This window comes from Crotalus tigris, unplaced genomic scaffold (assembly GCF_016545835.1).
Source record: "Crotalus tigris isolate CLP2741 ecotype Arizona unplaced genomic scaffold, ASM1654583v1 scf7180000023713.2527936, whole genome shotgun sequence".
Lineage (NCBI taxonomy): Eukaryota > Metazoa > Chordata > Lepidosauria > Squamata > Viperidae > Crotalus > Crotalus tigris.
In genome coordinates, this window is record NW_024100135.1 from 1,508,566 (window position 1) to 1,529,590 (window position 21,025).

Sequence of the window (21,025 nt, forward strand, 5' to 3'; positions counted from 1 at the left end):
TCAGAATCTGAACAAGTTAAAGATAATATGATGAATGGATGAAAAACTTGAACATTGTTACAGAGATGCAACAGTGGGAAATTCAATAGAAGGAGAATACTAAATTTACTTGGAACATTATACTTAGAATTGGTACATTCTAGTGTTGGATATTATTCAACTCTTGATTGCTAAAATGAATTCGAATGGTCATTGACTTATAACCACAGTTGGGACCAGAATTTTAATCACTAAGAGATGCAGTTGTTAAGTAAGTCATCATGTGACCAAACCTGATTTTAAAACCATTTTTACTGCAGTCATTAAAGAAATCAAACAGTTGTTAAGCAAACCTGGCTTTCCCAATTAGTGTTTGTTGTAGACTGGCTGGTAAGATCACAAATTGCAATCAGGGGGCCACAAGATGTTGCAATTGGTTATAAATGCAAACCACTTACCAAGTGCCCGAATTGCAATCACATGACTGTAGAGATTGTGCAACAGTTATAACTTCAAGGACAGATACTAAATCACTTTTACACTTTTTAGTAACTTTGAGAAGTGTTTAAATAAATGGTCCTTCAGTCAAGGACTACCTGAAATTATTTTTCTAGAAAATGCTGGAAATGTACTCAAGAGTCTGGGTCTCTTTTTATATGTTATTGCAGTGTTGTAAAGCTGAACAATATGGAAAATCACAATTGTAAGCAACACATTAAGAGATAAAGTCATAATTCCACTGCAACCTGAGATATTCTTATTATATTTCACTAGACCATATGTCCCTTCAAAATATACAGAATCAGTATTGTATATGCTAATAGCCGGAAGAATGTTATATCCTTTTTATTGCAAAAGACCTTTGACTTACTCTTTGAAGAATGACTGATTAAATTGTGGAAGTTTGCTTTGATGTCCAGATTAGCTTCTTGCATAAAAAGTAAATCTGATGCAGAATTTAATTCTAATTGGAAATGATTCTTGGATTATGTTATATCTGGATCTGTCACACATGCAAAATGTGGGTTTTCTTATCTATAGAATTATATATTATTCTGATTTATAACTTTCAGTGTTGATCTGATGTACTGTTACTGTTTATAGCTTTGTCAATGATTAATACTGTGCTAATCAAACATGTTCAATTCAAAGTCCAACAGGAATAATTATCCACATCTTATTTCCTGTCTTTCACATGCTCAATATTTTTTTTATATTTCTTTCTACTTAAATTCTTTCAAAACATTAAATCAAATTTCAAATTCAAAAATAAGAAAGAATAACAAAAAGAAAAAAGAAGGAAGAGGAGGAGGAGGGAACTAACCCAAAGTAGACACATATGATGAGTCTTATCTTTATTTTTAATGCTTCCTATCACAACAGAGTAATGCTCTGCTCTATCTTTAAAGTAAAATTATAGCAGTAGATATCCTTATAAATTAGCTGAGTTCTTCTTATTCATATACTAAATTACAGCAAATTAAGCCATCAATTTAACATTTGTAACACTTCCGCTTTGTACCAGCTTGCCTTCCAGTTCAGCTGGAAAAAAAAAGGCATAACTTGAGCTTCAACTTCTTGGTCAGGTCCCACATGTCAACTATGTTCCTCCCTAAAGTAGGCAACTTTTTCTTTTTCATACCTTGTATTTAACTTTAAAAGGGAGAGAAGACAAAAAATACAGAAAAAGAAAGAGAGAGAAGGAAACTGAGAAATTTAAAAATGCAATGTAAAATTTAACAGCAATTCCATCATCACAGCTTGTCATGTCGGAATAGATTCTACTCTAAACAGTTTGCAATAAAAACAGCTGAATGAGATGGCCAAACTAATTTTCTAGCTACTGTGATCACTGAAAACAATTTAGACATGTGCTGCAATATATTGTGGAAAGAGAGCCTTTACATCCAGTTAAAGTCAAAGCTACCTAGACATAAAGATTTGCTGGACAAGACACTAAGGACTTCTTGGGGGAAAAAACTCTTCAACAAAATGCACAATTTCTGCAGGATTCTTTCTATCAAGAAGCTGTAGGGTGCGGGTGGGGGGAGAAGGCTAGGTTCCCTGAATGAGCACAAGACAGGACTGAAGCTGTAGTCTTCTTCATTTGGAAGTTTCCTGCGCAATGAGACATAGGATCACAATTTCATTACATGTTTAAAGTACTGTTTTCCTAATTGAAAATGCTTACCTTTTCTGATCTCTTCAATGTACTTTCTTTCTCTGCCCAGGAACTCTAAAAATAATAAATTTCAAAACTTTACAGACAGTTGTCCAATTTTCAAAGTGCTTTTATATAGGTACAGAGGAATTAGAAGGACTGTGGGGTTATACACTGTAATTCTTTGTGGTTTGTTGTTTTTTATATTACACCAACAGAAAGTTGAGGGTTCTAACAGGATTTTCAAATCCTGAAAAAGACACACTATTCCAAAACCCTCTGAAAAGCTCAAAGAAAGAAAAGACCTAGTTTCTGGTTTACTATAAGAGATATGAGGTGAGTATAGTTCCTCAAAATATAATTCAAAACTATATTTTGAATCCTAAATCCACTAATATTTTCCTTTTTTTAAAAAAAAGAGTTGGATCTATAGTTCTTATCAACAAAATTCCATCAATGGGGAATATCTATTACGTACTTCTGTTATAAGCAATAGAAAATAATTTCTACCTGTCCCTCTATGTCTCCTGAAAAACTGCATTACAGGACTGTGATATCCTCTTCAAAGTAATAAAAATAAATAAATTTCTATTTTAGTGGTAATCTTCCTAGATTGCATTTCTTTTCATTAATAAGTATACCATTTTTAATCTAATTGAATCACTGAGAGTTGGGCAGCATATACATAAATTATTATTAAATTATTATTTTCGCATTTAGCACACTCTTTCCAATAATTGAGTGCTATCAAAAGACACCCTCTTAATCTACTTGCCTTACTCCAGCTAGGCAAATGCACGTTTTCCAGGTTTTTCTCACTGGAACCAATATTTATATTCAATTTACATCAGTGGAGAAGTTACCAGAAATCATTCCTGCTATAACGAACTACTAGAAATTTTATAAGTTGCAGAGCTTTCGTTTGAACACACCACACCCTGTAGTTGAATTCCAACCCCTCCTAAGCCAATCTTTGTAAATACTTGGAGCATTTTCCTTCAACTTCTATTTACTTTACTTCTATGCTATTTCTTGAAATTTAATACCATAGGAGTAGTGTCTCAGAAGAACTGTTGATAGAAATACGTAAAGGAACTGAAACCTGTCATCTTGAATGTTACATTTAATCTGAACTCTACTTTCATATTTAGCAATGCAATACATTTTACTCACCCTGAGTGCATCCATAATATCAGGCTGTTCCATGAGTTTAGGAAAAGTTGCCAAAATTGGATTGCTGATCAAATCTGTAAGGGGAATCAAAACATATAACCTATTCTTATGGCTGCTTTGGTGACATTTTACGTATGACAGAAGCAATTTAAAGAAAACTATAAGCACTACCCTTATACAAGTAGTCCTCGAGTTACAATCAGTTGCTCAGCAACAGTTCAAAGTTACAATGGACCCCAAAAGTTCTGACAGCCCGGATTTATGGCCACTTGCAGCATCCCTTGACTGCGTTTTGCAACATTTTTGCCAAAATTGCCCCACAGCGAACAACTATTGTGCTTAACAACCATCCTGTTTGTTCCCTTTGTTTGTGTCAAAACATTTCTAGGTTGAAAGGATTAGCTGGTGACATCACCGCTGCCTGGGGAAGGCGTCTGGGGGAGCTTCTTTCATGTCCCCGTCAAGGAGCTGAAGCAAATGACAAGAGCTCACCCCACCATACTGAAGCACTCGGGTCTTGAACACATGCTCGCTAACCTCCAACCTAGTGTCCTAACCATGTGAGCCACTGTGCTCTTATCCATGTTGGCTTAATGACCACCACAAAAAAGATTGTAAAATCAGATTGATCATGAGATGACCTGCTTGGTGGCACAGAGTCTCGGTGGTGCAGTGGTTAGAATGCAGCATTGCAGGCTAATTCTGCTGACTGACAGCATTCAGTTCTTACCAGCTCAAGGTTGACTCAGCCTTTCAGTCTTCCAAGGTCAGTAAAATGAGGGCCCAGATTGTTGGGGCAATATGCTTACTCTGTAAACCGCCTAGAGAGGGCTGTAAAGCATTGTGAAGTGGTACATAAGTCTAAGTGCTGTAGCTATTGCTATTTATAACTGTTATGATTTACAAATGTGCACATTCCATTATGGTCATAAATTAAGGACTACTTATATTTTAAAAGAGCTGACTTCCATTTCTTGGAATACACACACACGCACGTATATAATTAAATAGTACAAGTAGACCTCAGTTACGGCAGCAATGGATTGCTGTCACTGAGCAATGTAGTAATAAAGCAAAGTATGACATGACTGTATTGTTTAGTGATGGCAATTCTGGCAGCCCCAACTACCATCATAACCCCAAGACATGCAGGTTGTTAAGTAAAAAGTTGGCAGGAGTCCCAAATAAGGAACATGGAGATGCTGCAAAGGGGAGGGAGGCTGAGAATGGCTTAGATAGCCCAGCACAGGCTAAATAAGGGAGACCAGGGAGGACCTGGGAGGGTCAGTAGAGGTTGCACATGGAGGGAGAGATGTGCTGTAAGGGGGAGTGACTTACCAGAGCAACTTGTAACCTTTCCTGCTAGCTTCCCCATTGACTTTGCTTGTGGGAAGATCATAAATGGCAATCATTTGACTATAGCTCCCTGAAACAATGCAATTATAAAATGGACAGCCAAGCATCTGCAACGTGATCACGTGACCACAAGAGTGCTACGAGGGCTGGAACTTCAGGGACCAATTGTATGCCCATTTTTTTCAGTGCCACATAACATTGAACAGTTGCTGAACAAATGGATGTAAGCCAGAGACTTCCTCTATGTCATAAACTGGGCTTCCTAACTCTCTTTTGCTCTACAAATGAATGAATTTCATTTGAATAATCTTATTTATAGTTCTTGACTAACAGGAAAATTATTATCCTTTAATTTGTGCACTTTTTCAAATAATTCTATTAAGAAAATATGCATAAAAATGAGTATGTTGGGAAATATTATCTAAAAAATTAAAAGCAGATGGATGGAAATTAGATAGGATTGACCCATAACTGAAGACATATTGTATATGAGATACCTAAGAACAAAAAGAGAAAGTCACCCATTCCTAATATGAAAAATGAAAGAGAGCAAATATTGCCAACTCTTACCAGGCTAAGCAGGTAAATTGAGTGGGTGATTTCTATTATTAAGCTGCAGTTACTGGATGTTATTTGTTTGTTCTAGAATAACTTTATGCAACTTTAGGTGACATAAAAAGTGCCTATTCATGGATTTAATTAATTTTCCAGAATGAGCTGTAAAATGCAGTATTTGTCAGAGCTTTTCTTCCTTGCAAGGTGTTAGTGCATCCCACCTTCCCATTAAGCAAAAGAACTCATTGTCCAAATGCTGACCCTATGTAAAGAATTGGTGATACATTATAGTTGACTTTATTGCCATATAACCCCAGATCATTCACCAAAATAACAGCAACTGGTAAAATTAGAACAATACTGACACATGTGGTATATAATACGTGCAGTTCTGTAAAAAAAAAGATGAGGAAAGAAATGAGTTGCTATAGAATCATAAGAAACTGTCTACCTGCAAAAACAATTCCCTCCCCTGCAAGAAATGGCACATTGCTGAATCCATGGGCAAGAAAGACCAGTTATACAATTTAGAAAAAGGGCGGGTAATTTTTTTGTCACAGCATTTCTAGCTGCACTTACCTTAATAGATGAGTATTATTTAAAAAAAAGTAATAAAAGAAATAAAAGAAAAATAAATGCATTTCATTTTACATTATCATTATCATACCAAAAATGGATTTGAATCAGAAAAAAAAGAAAGAAAGGGATTTCCAGACAGAAGACCATGACTACTAGGTGGTCCTCATCCAGACTGCAAGATGCTTATTTGGTCCAGGCACAGACTTGAAATACATGTTTGGTTTCAGCAGACTCAAAACATTCATGTTTCAGGGGAAAAAAATGTGTTCTGGGGTGGGAGACTGTGGAGAAAATGTGATGTCACCCATAGCAGCTGCAAGGAACAGAGATGGTCAGAAGACTGAGATGGGATGGAGAGGCCATTCAGGTATGATGTGCTTGAATTCAAGCAGAGTGGCAAGGCACTGGGTAGATCAAGCAGGTGAGTTGCTGCACAGGTCATGCAGAGAGAAAAGTGGAAAGGGAAATGAGGCACAACGTTCAGCCATAAGACGCCCCCCCTCTCCAATATTTTTCAAAGGAAACCCAGAACAATTTAAAAGTTCTGGGTTTCAGTTCAGCCAGGCCAAGACCTACTTCAAGCAATTCAATCAAAGCTCCAGGGCACAATTTGTATTATGCTTTGAAACACATTTTCAACCAAACTGTAAGTCACAATGTATTTTGTAAATAGCTTACTGAGAGGCTGTTACAGTCACATCTTTGTTACAACATTAAAAATAAATGACCATAGCCAACCAAAAGCAAAAGAAATATGTTTTATAAGACTGCATGAAATATCACTGGGACAACATCTTTTTATCTTGGAAGCATCTCCAATCCAAGCCTGAATATTGAAAGTATTTGCTGTATTTTCTGCTCTTCAAAGCTGCAACTCTTACCTGCATGTTGCATATTTGGTCTGTTTTTCAAGAGTACATCACCAAGGATCTGACGATAAAACAGTATGAGATGCATATAGCACATGCTGCCAATTAATACTTCTGGTAATAGGCTAATTAAAAAATAAAAAATACAGCATGCATTTTAGGCATAATCTCAAGTGATATTTGGACACATCATAATATAAACTTTCTTTCTGACCGGATCTGAATGATTGCTATGGCAATCAATTAGTGATTTTGGCATTAAACATAGAAACAAATAATTCAACTTTAAAAAAAAAACATTTAATTCAGAAAATTCCAAAGCATTTCTATTAATCAAGATCTAACTATAATGCTTTTTTCTAGATTACCTTTTGAAAACTATAAACACCCTGCTCCCAGTAAGGTAGATAATATAAAATTTTCTTTCTTTCAACATGTTTAATTTCTTGTGCATGAAAAAAACTGTCATCAAATCTCATCAGGCTAGTACTATTTATTAAAAAGAATTAGATTTCTATATTTTATTTTATTTAACTTATTTAGAGACCAGTTATCTCTCTCAGAGCAACATATATCACATAATCCAAGAAGAGTATTTTGTTCTTGTACTTATTTGCTTTTAAATATGCAAACCTATTTACTAAGAATATTTTTTATTAAAATGTTTTTAATTGTTCAATTCAATTGATTAATTAAACACTGTTGTCTTTTTGCATTATACTGATTTGACTTAATTTTATCATGGAAGCTTCCTCTATTTTTTCTTCTGGTTCACAATTTGAGATACTTCATTCTTTTTCCACTATTATTTGATGGCACCATTTATTACAGCTGGACACACTTTAGAAGAAATTTGGAAGAAGTATTTTATACTTAGTCAAAACATAACACTTTTCTGTTATTCATTAAAGGAATATGAATAGCTGATACTGCTTTAAAATATCCTGACTCCTAAAAGTTAATACAACTATTAAAACAGTAGCACCATTTTTCAGAGTTAGAAGTTAGAAAAAAAAGTTACTTTAAGGAAACAGAGAGAGATACTATATTCATGAATCATTTTTGAATATTTTTAATTGTTTAATTTGTACATTTTAATTGCTTTTATACATTTAGTAACCTTGAGACAGTTGACATTTGATAACAAAAGACATTTAGTATTTTATATGTAATAATAGAGCCAGTTACATTTATTGCAGAGCTTTATTTCAAGTTATGAGGCTTTCAACATGATCTGAAAAATCTCAAAACTGATTTTGATGGTGTGAAATTGTAGGCATAACAAATTATCTATTTACACAGTAAAAGGTAAGCCACAAAATAACTAGTAACTAGTAAGTAGTGTTCACTTACTTCATTATGCCTTTCGATCTTGTGCTAATAGACCTCAGTTTTAATAGAAGTTGTGGCTGCTTCCTCAGTGTTATTATATGATGAAAAACATTGCTGCTGGCTTTAGTAAAAGAAGCAATACATACAGTCAAACATACTGATAGAAGAATCCCCATAAATTGTTTTTTTTTCCTGTTGTCAGCAATTTCTCAACCTAATATGATATTTTATTCTGATTTCATTATCTTCAGGCTTGTTTTGTTTTAAATTATTCTAGTCATATATTTCAGCCCCTTTTATCTCTATAGATAGAATACAAACATACTGCTATTCTGTTAAGAAATCACTCTTTAAATCACTCTTTTCTTGATGATTTTTGCTGCTTGATATAACATTGCATTTTCATCTACTCTTTACAAATGGTTTTATTTCAGTAATAATTTTCTGTTTCTATCACCAATATTTGTTGCTCTTAAATTATATACAAATGACAGAGAGCTGAGAGTTTTGCTTTCAATTCCCATTTAATCTGAGCTTACTGCCACATTAGATGTTTCCAAATCTAACAATAAAATTCAAATAGGATTTCTGACTTTGTAAACTGAGAACTTTCATTTGCTTTTTTATTTTGATATAAAATAAATTATACCTCTCCTTGAAACTGAGGGGTCCACTTCCACCCTTTTTTCATATGGAGTCCCACCATTCAAAAGCAGCTCATATGTTCTGCAAAATATTTAAATGATACATAATACAGGAAAATAGTAATTCTTCTGTAACTTACATTTCTTCTGAATTAGCAGAGGATTGAAAATATAGGAAAAATGTGTTTTTTTCTTGCACTAGGAAGACTTAATGAATTGTGTTGACTTATTCTTTTGTTGTTTATGAATGTATTGGTTTATCATAGGAAATAAAATACAAAATAGTAAAACAAATGAAATGAAACAAAAGTATACATTCAATCCTAATAACAAAAAAGAAAAAAATAGTGTACAAAAAACAGAGGAAAAATGGTCAAATTAAAGTGCATAATTACAAAGCATATGTATTTGCCGACAATTTGGTATTGTGCAAGACTAGCTAGAGAACACTGAACATGTTATGAGGAAGATTAAAATGTCTGGAGAAATGGTGGGTTTAAGAATAAATAAATCAAAGACAACAATACTGACTAAGAACATAAAGATGGAAGATCAGAAGAAATTAGAATTTAAAACTGGTTTTAAAGTTGCAAAAAAGGTACAGTACTTGGGTGTACCTCTTACTGAGGAAAATTCTAAGTTTTACAAAAATAATTAGAATAAAATATGGAAGGAGATAAAATTGGATTTAAATAGATGACAAAATTAGATTTGTCATTAATAGGAAGAATTTTAATAATTAAAATGAATATATTACCTAGAATTTCAGTCTATAACTATATTGATTAGAGATTCCACTTTCAAACAGTGGCAGAAAGATATATCTAAATTTATTTGGCAAAATAAAAAAAACAATAATTAAATATAAGTAGCTACAAGATTCTAAAGATAGAGGAGGTCTGAGTTTGCTGAATCTTAGATTATATTATGATGCTTGTTGTTTGGTATGATTAAAAGATTGGATAACTTTAAAAAATTCAGGGCTGTTAGATCTCAAAGGTTTTGATTTGAGATTTGGGTGGCATGCCTATCTCTGGTATGACAAAGTAAAAGTTAACCCTGGTTTTAAGACTCATGCTATTAGGCAATCGATTGCACGTGTATGGTGGAATATAAAAGATTAGCTGGTAAAGTGTTACTTTGGCTATCATCTCATGAAGCACTACATACCGGTAGAACAGAGATGATTTTGGAATGTAAATGGGTGACATATCGAGACTTACTGATATTTGAAAAAGGGGGATTTAAGATGAAGACAAGAGAACAACTAGTAAGTGAAGGATTTGCTTGCGATTGGTTTATTTATTTATGAGACTTATATACCGCTTTAAGTGCAAGCACTCTCTAAGCGGTGTACACCAGTAAGCAATGTATATATATATTTACATTGCCCCCAACAATCTGGGTCCTCAGTTTACCTACCTCGGAAGGTTGGAAGGCTGAGTCAACCTTGAGCCGGTGAGATTTGAACTGCTGACCTGTTGAACACAGTCAGCTAAAGTGGCCTGCAGTACTGCACTCTAACTGCTGCGCCACCTCGGCTCATCTGGTTTAATTATTATAGAATTTTTGAAAGTTTTAAACTTGATTTAAAAAGTTTTGTTTTCATTTTTAATGTGCGTCGTTGTGCCCACAGTAAAAAAAATGGCAATAAAAGTTATCTAATCTAATAAAGGTTATCCAATCATATGTGGTATGTGGTGGTCTTGCAAATATGTAAAAACATACTGGATAAACATAACAATGACAATGCAAAAAATATTTAAGATACAAATATCAATGAAACCTGAAGTTTTTCTTTTAGGAATGATAGACAAGTCAATTGGAAAACAATTTGGGGTGCTATTCCTTCACATGGTGACAGCTGTGAGGATTCTACTTGCCAAACACTGGAAAGAAAAAGAGATGCCAACTGTTGAAGAATGGATTTTGAAACTGACTGAATAGGCAGAGATGGTGAAATTAACTACTTTTGATTAGAGATAATGGACTGGACAGCTTTACAAGAGATTGGAAACCATTTGTGGACTTTCTATGTGCTAAATATAATAACAGATGTTTAACGGAGAGATTTGAAGATTAGTGTAATATTTAGCACAACCTTTTGATTGCTTTTTCTTCTTTCTTATATATAGGTAAAAGGGGAGGAGAATTTATTGCTTTTTCTTTTCTTTCAGCACCCAGCCAGGGTGAATCCTACATGATAAATTTAATTGACAACTTTTTCCTCTTTTTTGTGGGTTGGCATATTCTTGACGATTCCATAAACATAATTACTATAACCATGTAAAAGATTTTTAATTTTTTTAATGAAGAGAAGGACGAGGGGGACATGATAGCAGTGTTCCAATGTCTCAGGGGTTGCCACAAAGAAGAGGGAGTCTGGCTATTCTCCAAAGCACCTGAAGGCAGGACAAGAAGCAATGGATGGAAACTAATCAAGCAGAGAAGCAACCTAGAACTAAGGAGAAACTTCCTGACAGTTAGAACAATTAACCAGTGGAACAACCTGCTTCCAGAAGCGGTAGATGCTCCAACACTGGAAGTTTTTAAGAAGAGACTGGATGGCCATTTGTCCGAAATGGTATAGGGTTTCTTGCCTGAGCAGGGGGTTGGACTAGATGACCTCCAAGGTCCCTTCCAACTTTACTATTACTACTACTACTACTACTACTACTACTACTAAAATCTCATTTATATATTTATATAATATTCCCCTCCTGATACGCTGTATTGCACACTGAATTAAACAATATCCTCACTGCATTCTTCCCCTGGCAGGACAGAGTTCCTTGGGGCTATGAGAGAAAAAAAAGGAGATTCCTAAAATCTAGGTAATGCTTTCACTCACAAAAGCTATCTGAACTTGATTTTCAGAAATGTCTCAAGCTTCTGCATCCCATTCTCTTCTCTGTTTAGGAAAGGCTATACCAGTGATTCTCAACCTGTGGGTCGGGACCCCATTTGGGGTCGAACGACCATTTCACGGGGGTCGCCAAACAACGCAGTCCACCATTTTTTTTCCCTTTTCCTTAGTTGTGCTACTCCCTTTTATTCTATTGGCTTTTGAAAGCCAATAGAGTAGACTCTCTTGAATAGAGTCTAATTCTATTGGCTTTCAAAAGCCAATAGGAATTGTCCAGGCTGTCTCTGCCCTGCTGAGCCCGACAAACGGTGCTGCACCAGTTCAGTAGTCCTCAACTTACGACCGTTTGGGCGTCACGGCATTAAAAAGATTGAAAACCACTGGGCTATACCCAAGTGGAATATTTATTTTTATAATAATAATACTAGTAGTAGTAGTAAAGTTGGAAGGGACTTTGGAGGTCATCTAGTCCAACCCCCTGCTCAGGCAGGAAACCCTACACCATTTTGGACAAATGGCTGTCCAGTCTCTTCTTAAAAACTTCCAGTGTTTTAAAGCCTGTCACATTCACACTGAACTCTAAAATGTGGATTTAAGCCATTTTTTCATTTCAAAAGTAATTTTTACGCTGGAATTTCTATTTGGCATGCAATACCTGCACAGTTCTCTGAATTATGCCCTAAATCACCAGTTGAATCTTGAAAGACATCTCTGATGTCATACATACACCTTAGGTGCGTTTATTGGTGACATTTAAAGCAAAGCTCTTTTGAACTAAATTTACTTTTGTTTTTAGTTCTATTCTAGTTTATTTATTAATTTATCTTATTAACTTCTTTTTTATAAAACATGTCTGACATGACAAAAACTGGGAATGAAAGGATCAGATTGGTTGTGACAAAGGAAACCTGTAACTTTGAATTTGTACATAGGTATAAAAGAAAGCTCTCATTTTATTAGTGTCCTAATTTAGGAAAATTTGTGCTAGGTAATCAATCAGTAGTGAATTATCTATTTTTATCCTATTTCATTCTATTTTTTTATAAATATTGCAAAATGATTTTTAAGTTAAAAAGTTTTTTAAGTAACTTTTTAAAAAGTAACATGAATACATTTAATATATAAACACCAATCTAATAATAATGACTGAATTATGTCAGCTATAAAAATTCTTGTTGTTATATTAGTGCTCCAGACTTGGTGGTAAATGGTAATGAAATCGTTTTCTAGTACTCCCAAGCCTGTTTTTGGATTTAAGGGGAGCTACAAACTGAAATTTGTTTGTAAACTTCAGCTTCTACTAGTCACTTTGTAGTAGTTAGAATTTTATCTTTAAGTTGAGAGCAAGGAGAACATTTTGGTCACTTTTATTACACACACAAAAATGTTTTCACTGGAAATATGGTAACACTAAATTAAGCCAATCAGAAAAAGAAGTTTCCTCCTCACAAAAAAGCTCTTTACAGATGTAATTATTATTATTATTCTGATTTTAGGTTTAGAACTGAATAGAATAGAGCTGGAAGGGTCCTTGAAGGTCTTCTAGTCCAGCCACCCAGAAGCATAAGAAAAGTGAAATTATTAAAACTGGCAGATATAAAAAAAGAAAAATATTTCCAGATTATAGAAAATCTGTACAGAAAAAAACTTCATCAATTATAAATAACAATAACAATAGCACATGGACTTACAGTACATACTGCTCCATAGTGTTTTTACAACACTCTCTGAGCTGTTTACAGTGTCAACATATTGCCCCCAACAATCTAGGTCCTCATTTTACCAACCTTGGAAGGATGGATAGCTGAGTCAACCTTGAGCTAGTCAGGATTGAACTCCTGGCAATGGGCAGAGTTAGCCTGCAATATTACATTTTAACCAATGTGCCACCGTTACTCAGTGGTGTATAAAACTATACACAAACACTTATATAGCAGTGCTTTTCAAGGAAGCACATGATTTGGAGCAAGAAAAATTCACTATGTGCCTGCTTCTCAAAAAGCTGCTACTATTGCAAACCAAGTATTTTATAGGCAATATATCTCTTTTACTTCTACTACGGTAAGCTCTTGGAATCTTTTCCTGTTCAGTATTTTTCTTCTGGCGCAACCCATTTTTCTAGACAAGATTGCTTCCTGATTAAGGATTCTAAACAATGGTATTTGCTGGAGGGACAGAATTTCCTCCAGCTATCCCGATTCAAATTTGTTGGGGGGGGGGGGAATGAAAACCTTCTGGAATAGATTTGGGATATATCTGCAAAATAAAATGGTGAAAAAAATAAAGTCTCATTGGAGGAGTGGATTTCTACTCATTTAACATCAAGTATAACTTTAACTATTATCAAAAGACTGTGAAGCTCAGGGCTGTAATTTTTAATTATAATGTTCCAAAAATTAAAAAATTAAAATACATGGCTCCAAATGTAAATTATTGTCATAGGTGCTGGGCATCAAAGAATCCACATGCAGAATTCTGGACTTATATTGGACTAGGACTTCAGTTCTTTGTCAAGGAACCACATGGCAAGCATTATTTTCAGACTCTAAATAAAAATAACCATGCCATTTTCTTAGAAACTATCAATATAGCATAAAATAAATATTATTATATTTGTACATTATTCTTTCTCCCAGAGAAGGCCACATACTATCTAAATACATAAAAATAATCTGAAATCTTTTGATTTCAATGTAGGCTTTTTCATACCATGAACTGTAATTAAAAATATAATTTCTATTGTGTATTACCTAGAAGCACGATCAAAGAACACAGAATTTCCTTTCCCTGCAATGGGAAAATGTAATCCCTATAGCACAGGAATGTAACTTAAAGATGTTTAAACTGAAGAATGTAATAAAAATTAACAAACATGTTTACAGACTTCAAGGCAGACCTCCCTTATTAGAATAATTGACAATATAGATTGTCTGTGTATATTAAAAAAAATTGCTTAACACAAAGGAGTTTTATTTATGACTTCAGGCAATAATATTACAAATTAGGAATAACACAATAATACAGTAAACTCTTCAAAAAAAGGAACTTATTATCTATTTCTAGCTGGCATATTCTCAGACCATATTATTTTAACATCTTTCAAGCAGTAAGACTTGATTAGCAAGATTAACACCCTTAGAAACTATTAAAGGGCTGCATACCTATCACATGACATTATTAAAACTAGACCATACAACACATATTTAGTACAAGCCTTAGAAAAAAAATGTTTTTTGTGACAATAGCCAAGCCTAGCTGAGAGATCTCGGTATGTCAATTTCCCTGGACTGAGTTCATGGAATGCAGAAACCATCATCATATTTGGGTGGGAAAAGGAAATAATGAAGAAGAATTAGTCAGTTTTGGGGTGTGCGAACGTGTGCTTTAATTATATTGAATGTAAAATAATACTAAATCAATTTGAATGAAGCTGGTTTAATAAAGTTTGTCAGAAGAAAAGATAAGAATGCATACTGATGTATCTTCATACTTCTTGGCAGAAAAAAATTGAATATATAAAACATCACTGAGTGAGTGACAAAAAAGAGCAAATAGGATTTGGTAAGAGTTCAGTGGAAGAGGTCAAAGAAGAAGATGGAAATGGAGGGAACGGGTCTCAAGCGCAGGGGGGATATGTCATATTTGTTTTCCTCCCTGAAGGTGACAAAACATACATATGCTGAAAATGGAGGCTGACTATCTTTGTGGAAGAAAGATGAAGGGGCTAGGAAAGACATATCCATTATCCATCTTATCAGGGAAGATGAGTTGTTTCTAAATTGGGCAGAGAAAGTACCTGAACCGGGACAATATTACCAAGAAACTACACAGGAAACAGAAAAGGTAAAGTTGTGTGTGTGTGTGTGTGTATGTGTATGTGTAGGGGGATAGAAAAACATAACACAAAGCACCAAGCCTGTCAAGTAGAACTTTTCTCTGGAGCTTCAGAACAGAAGTCAGAGACCTCCCATTGCTGATGATTCTAGACCTCTGGGTAAACAGCAGCTGCTATAAGCAGCAATGTCTAAAGAAAATTACTGAGTAAGCTCTGCCAGAAATGAATTCCTGTTCTGCACTGAACAAGAGGAAGTGACAGACGGCAACTCAGTGGATTGAATCACCAATCTGTTGGCCTGATTTTCTATCAAGACAGAGTGTGCTAGAGTCATGCCAACAAAAGATCTGAATGATGTCCTCCTGGACTAGATTATACATGTTTCAACCAGGAGACACACAGTAATAATGGGAAATTTCAACTGTCTAGTGCACAGGTCGGCAACCTGCGGCTCCGGAGCTGCATGCGGCTCTTTGAGCCTTCCCCTGTGGCTCCCAGCCTCCTCTGCCTTTGCAGAGAGAGACAGAGACAGAGAGAGGCAATTGCGCTTCCCTGCTTTCTCTCTCTCTCTCTCTCTCTCTCTCTCTCTCTCTCTCTCTCTCTCTCTCTCTCTCTCTCTGTGTGTGTGTGTGTGTGTGTGTGTGTAAAAAAGAGAGTGGACTCACAGTGTTCTCCGACGAGCTAAAAAGCTTACTGGGCGGACTCCTCCCTTTGCTGCGTCTCTGCAGGAAGCAGGAAGGGCAGGAGAGAGCTAGCTAGCCCAGCTAGGCTGACTCAGGAATTCTGGGAGTTGAAGTCCATGAGTCATAAAAGAGACGAGGTTTTCTACCCCTGAGCTTGTTGGACAACAGCTTGAAGCTTGCCAGGTGAGCAGCAGATAGGAGAGGGGGGAGAAAGAGAGAGGGAGGGAGGGAGAGAGTGTGTGTGTGGGGGGGAAGAGGAGTGGTAGACCAAGGGCAGATAGAGAGGGAGGGAGGGAGAGAGACAGAGAGAGAGAGACCCTTTTGACATCTAAAATGAAGATAACACTGCATATATCCTTTTTTTACCTGTGTGTGTATGTAATTTTATTCTCTTAAAGCATTCTCTTGGTGATCATTGTTTTAATAGTATGGATATTCCCAAGAGTCATATTTTTACTTTTATTTTTAATGTGTGTGTGTGTGTGTGTGTGTGTGTACACACACACACACACATACACAAACACACACACACACACACCTATAATAAAGGTAAAAAAGGATATATGCAGTGTTATCTTCATTTTATATATCAAAAGGGTTTTGCGGCGCCCGGTGTTTTGTTTTTGGTGGGAAACGGGTCCAAGTAGCTCTTTGAGTGTTTTGGGTTGCCTACCCCTGGTCTAGTGCAGAGAAGTATGGAAATAGCCTTGAAGAGTATAAGCAGTAACTTGATTACTCAACTTTTCTTTGGTATAAGAGGGGAAAAAGGAGAAATGCTGTCAGGTTTGAAGAATCTTTTTTTATAATTCATACCAATAGAATTCTAATATTTCTTGTGGCAAATGTTTCCTGATTTGGTCTATCATAAAAGGCTAATACCTATATATTTGCTGGAAAATCACCTCAGCCAAAATTCCTCTGTCATCTTGTTCACTTCATTTCCCAAAAAGTTGAAACAAAAATAAGGGAATTAGATTTGTTCTTAATCTACAGGGATCATCTGGCAAAGAGATAAAAGCACTGGAAACCATGACAGGAAGTGACCAAGATCTTGAGTTTCAAGATATTACAGAAAAGGAAATGTCAGCATAATCAATACAATTCATACTTGTCTTAAAGAGACACATTTTTAAAAAAAAGCTTAGGGAAGCTATGTGAGACCCTATGATTAGTAATTCTAATTCTAATTCTAATGATGATGATGATGGAGGGACCTTGGAGGTCATCTAGTCCAACGCTTAGTTCAAAGGGAATGCAGGAGGGAATTTCAGATCAATATATACTTTGTACACCCAAGGTTTTTGCTACTCATAAATTGCATTTGTTACACTGATATTTGCATGTCTACAAATATTTCAGAGTCTAATAGCAGGAAACAATTGAGGATTTTCTTCATTCTTGAGCAAAAATCTCCGCATATAATATTAGTTAGGAGATTCCAGGGCACCTAAATAAAGCACAAGTCAGTTCCTCCAACCTATGAGCAATAAACATGTGATTTATACTTGTAACATTTGCAGTTCTGAATACTGGAATTTCTGGGTTAACTGATGCGATATTTTTTCACATCTGGTACAAGACTACAAAAAGGAAATTCAACAACATTTATCAACTGAATTGTCTTCTTATTATGGCTCCACCTTTTCTCACTCTTCACAAAAAAAACTTACTTGGAAGGAGTTGGAAGTCCACTTGAGTCAAAGAGTTTTAGAAATGCCCAACCACAGCTTAATTCTCCTCTCTCACCTGTTGACTAGAAAAGAATGAGAATGAAATTAGAAGGTAACTTAATTAGGCACAATTCAATCTCAGATCTGCAACACTTGCACTATGTCTGTTGATGGCTACAACCCCCAACCCCATTTTGCAACCCTTAAAGTGTTCTCAGATTACCCCACTAAAAGTAGGAATGCGATTTCCTGATCTTTTTGCCCCCAAAAGATGTAAAGTATGTCCACACTGAATATTAGATTCACAATCTCCCTAAATAGAAAGCTTGTAAATGATAGGCTTCCCTTCCTCTCATTTACATACCAATGTCAGGTTGTTATTCAATACTGTTAACTATGCAAACAAATCATGACCAAGAGAAAAACTACTCAGAAGAATACTGGCTATTACTATTAAGAAGATAATCAAGCCTACATATTCGGACAGACCATTCATTCATTACATTTTAGCATAGTGTGTTTTGTGAAGCAAACTAGTACGGAATGTAGAATGTAGATTGTGATACTTAACACAAACCTATTTCTAACCTCACTGCAATCCCAAGTGACTAGTCATTCTAGAAATAACAAAGTATCAGGTACAGGGAGTTTCACATAATACTATAAACAGTTTTTGATATTTCATGACCAACAAGAACAAAGGTGGCAATGAGGATATCTTGATGGCCATTATCATTGCTTAATTTTTGTTTATATAACTAGACCCTTTTTACTCTTATTGTATCATTTTTATTTAATCTGCTAAAAGCCCTAATGTCTAAGATGTTTAATCTCAAGACAAAGCACCTAAAAAATAAGCTGCTTGACCATTCCATGAAAAAAATTACAAAGAGCACATATTAAATTGTGCCAGCTGCAAAAGAAGTGGATTTTTAAAATACTGAAATCTACTCCTATTTCATTCCTATGGATTATCATGCCAAACACTCCTCTTGCTAATCCTTTTGTTTTTCCACCCAACACAGTCTACTAATAGAGTTTCATATACTGAGTCATCTTTCTGAACTTACATTGTGATAGGTGATTCCAAGTTCAAACAATAGTCCAATATCTGGAGATGGATTATTAGATCTAATGAAACAATCACCATCAAGAATACAGGGCAAAATGCCAGTAACCTACAAACAAACAAAACAAAATGATCTATTTTTTTAAAATACTTTTAAAATTCTGTATAAATCTGTCTTGTAAACATTTGCCCTTAGTTTCTCATAAAAAGAGCCAGGTTGTTTTAAGGTATCAGGCTAGAAATCGGAATAGAGTTCCAGCCCAGATTTAGATTAGAAACTTTGGGCCTGTCACTCTCTCTGGCCTAGGAAGAAGGCAAAAGCAAATATTTTCCCAAAAAGTTGCCAAGAAATCTGTACGGCATTCTCTACACAGCTGCCCAGTAAAGGTGCACAGAAACAATCTCCCAAAGAGCCCCATCAAACTATCACAGAATCCTAGGGTTCCATGGGACACAGTTTAAACAACTCTGTTTAACTGTATAATATTTAGTGAAACATAACATATAGACAGGAAGTCCTGGAGGAATGTTGTCCGTGGGATCGCGATGGGTTGGACACAACTTTGCAACTAACAACAACAAACATATAGAAATGGCTAGTATATATTATGTAAAAGTAGAGGCTGTACCTTATTCAACTGTGCCAAAAGGAGTCAGAAATCAATGCTTTTTTTTTCCCCTTTTCCCCGTTCCCTACACTTTTTCCTCTTCCCCTTTTTCCCTCTCTTTCCCCATTATTTTCATATTTCTTTGTATTTTATATTCTTAAAAACTAATAAAAATATCAGATACAATACTATCATATTCGCCAAATCTTCTCGGCAGGTAAAATACACCATACCAAATCTATCTAAAGTACACTTTATACATACCCTTGGAGAAAACGTCCATGTTTTGGGGTTTTTTGATTGCCATGTAGCTCTTACAGTATGAATGTTGCTCAGAATCTAGAATAACATAAAGCAAAGGGAAAGCCCACTGCATCTAGTGCATCTAAAATAATGAAGTAATAAGGGGAATGCAACATAACATCAAGAAAAAAACTGGTGGCAAAAGGATATAGTTATAGGCAGTTATTAGAAAGATTTAAAGTAGACAACAGTTTATGGTTTTGAACACTATAAGAATGAATTTGAAAGTTCAATTATATTCAAATGATGAACATATAATTGCTAAATGTGTGAACTTTCACTGAAATTTGAAACAGAAGAACAAGTGAAAGAATGTATGATAAAGTAGGCTAAAAGTTTTAGTTAAATGAATCAATGGAAAAGCATGTGATTGAAAGGACTGAATTTTACATTATGTTACAATCTTAAATAGAACTTTTAAAAAATAATGTACCTTGGTATATATCATCAGAGAAACTGTCTACAATTTATAAAGGCCAAATTTATATTGGAAATTTGAAAAACAAAGGATATCATCTTTATCGTGTTGGGTGGCCATGTCAAAAAGAAAAAGAAAATTCTGAATTCATTCACTAATTCAAAGGATTTTAAAGACTAATATATAGTTGAAATCCAAGGCTTTTCTTTTGGGATTGATAAACAAACAACTGGAAAAAAGTCATGGAATTTTATTTTTCTATTTGATAACAGCAGCAAGATTATTATATGCATGACAATGGAAAGATTCAGCACACCCACAATAGAGAAATAGTTAGTGAAGGTGATGTGATTTGTTAAGATGGCTAAATTGACTTCTTCAATCAAAGAAAAGACAACATCTGTGTTTATTGCTGACTGGAAACCCCTCATGAACTATTTGCATTAAGCAGAAAAAATAATAATTTATGATTTATAGTTTTGATGGTTAGACAGGACAGATTACAGAAAGAAGAAAGCTACATTATAATCATAAAGTAAGAAGTAAATTTGTAATTGTATTTATGATGTAAAGAAGTTTGGAAGCTACTTAGGATATCCTTTTTCTTTCTTTTCTATTTTTCTTTTACTTTTTTTCCTTTCTTACACTTTTAGCTTGCTCTTCTATTGCTTTTTCTTACTTTATATTAGTTTGTACTAGTTTTTATCTTCCTTTTTAAAAAACCTTTATAATAATGAAATGATAGTAAAGAAAACACTCCAATTACTCAGTATTGGTTTAGAACAGGGGTGTCAAACTGCTGACCCACAGGCCGGACACGTCACGTGGAAGCCGCACCCACCCCATTGCCAGCAATGGCAAAACCGGCCCAATACATTGCACGACGTCACGTGATGTCACAAGTTTGACATGCCTGGTTTAGAGT

General features: G+C 34.9%; 1 protein-coding gene across 4 annotated transcripts in view; it reads right to left on the minus strand.

The window, feature by feature from the left end:
* NPHP1 (nephrocystin 1) overlaps positions 1-21,025 on the minus strand; it is a 37,688-nt gene that overhangs the window by 3,253 nt on the left and 13,410 nt on the right. For 3 of the 4 annotated variants that reach the window (XM_039320890.1, XM_039320889.1, XM_039320891.1), the window contains 8 exons: positions 19,644-19,718; positions 18,773-18,880; positions 17,703-17,785; positions 8,654-8,730; positions 8,026-8,125; positions 6,685-6,797; positions 3,314-3,387; positions 2,171-2,215 (listed from right to left, as the gene is read on the minus strand). In XM_039320890.1, the coding sequence (XP_039176824.1) occupies positions 2,171-2,215; positions 3,314-3,387; positions 6,685-6,797; positions 8,026-8,125; positions 8,654-8,730; positions 17,703-17,785; positions 18,773-18,880; positions 19,644-19,718 (675 nt within the window). Of the gene's footprint in view, positions 1-2,170; positions 2,216-3,313; positions 3,388-5,485; positions 5,616-6,684; positions 6,798-8,025; positions 8,126-8,653; positions 8,731-17,702; positions 17,786-18,772; positions 18,881-19,643; positions 19,719-21,025 lie in introns of all 4 variants that reach the window. The other variant, XR_005553897.1, reaches the window with a different exon arrangement.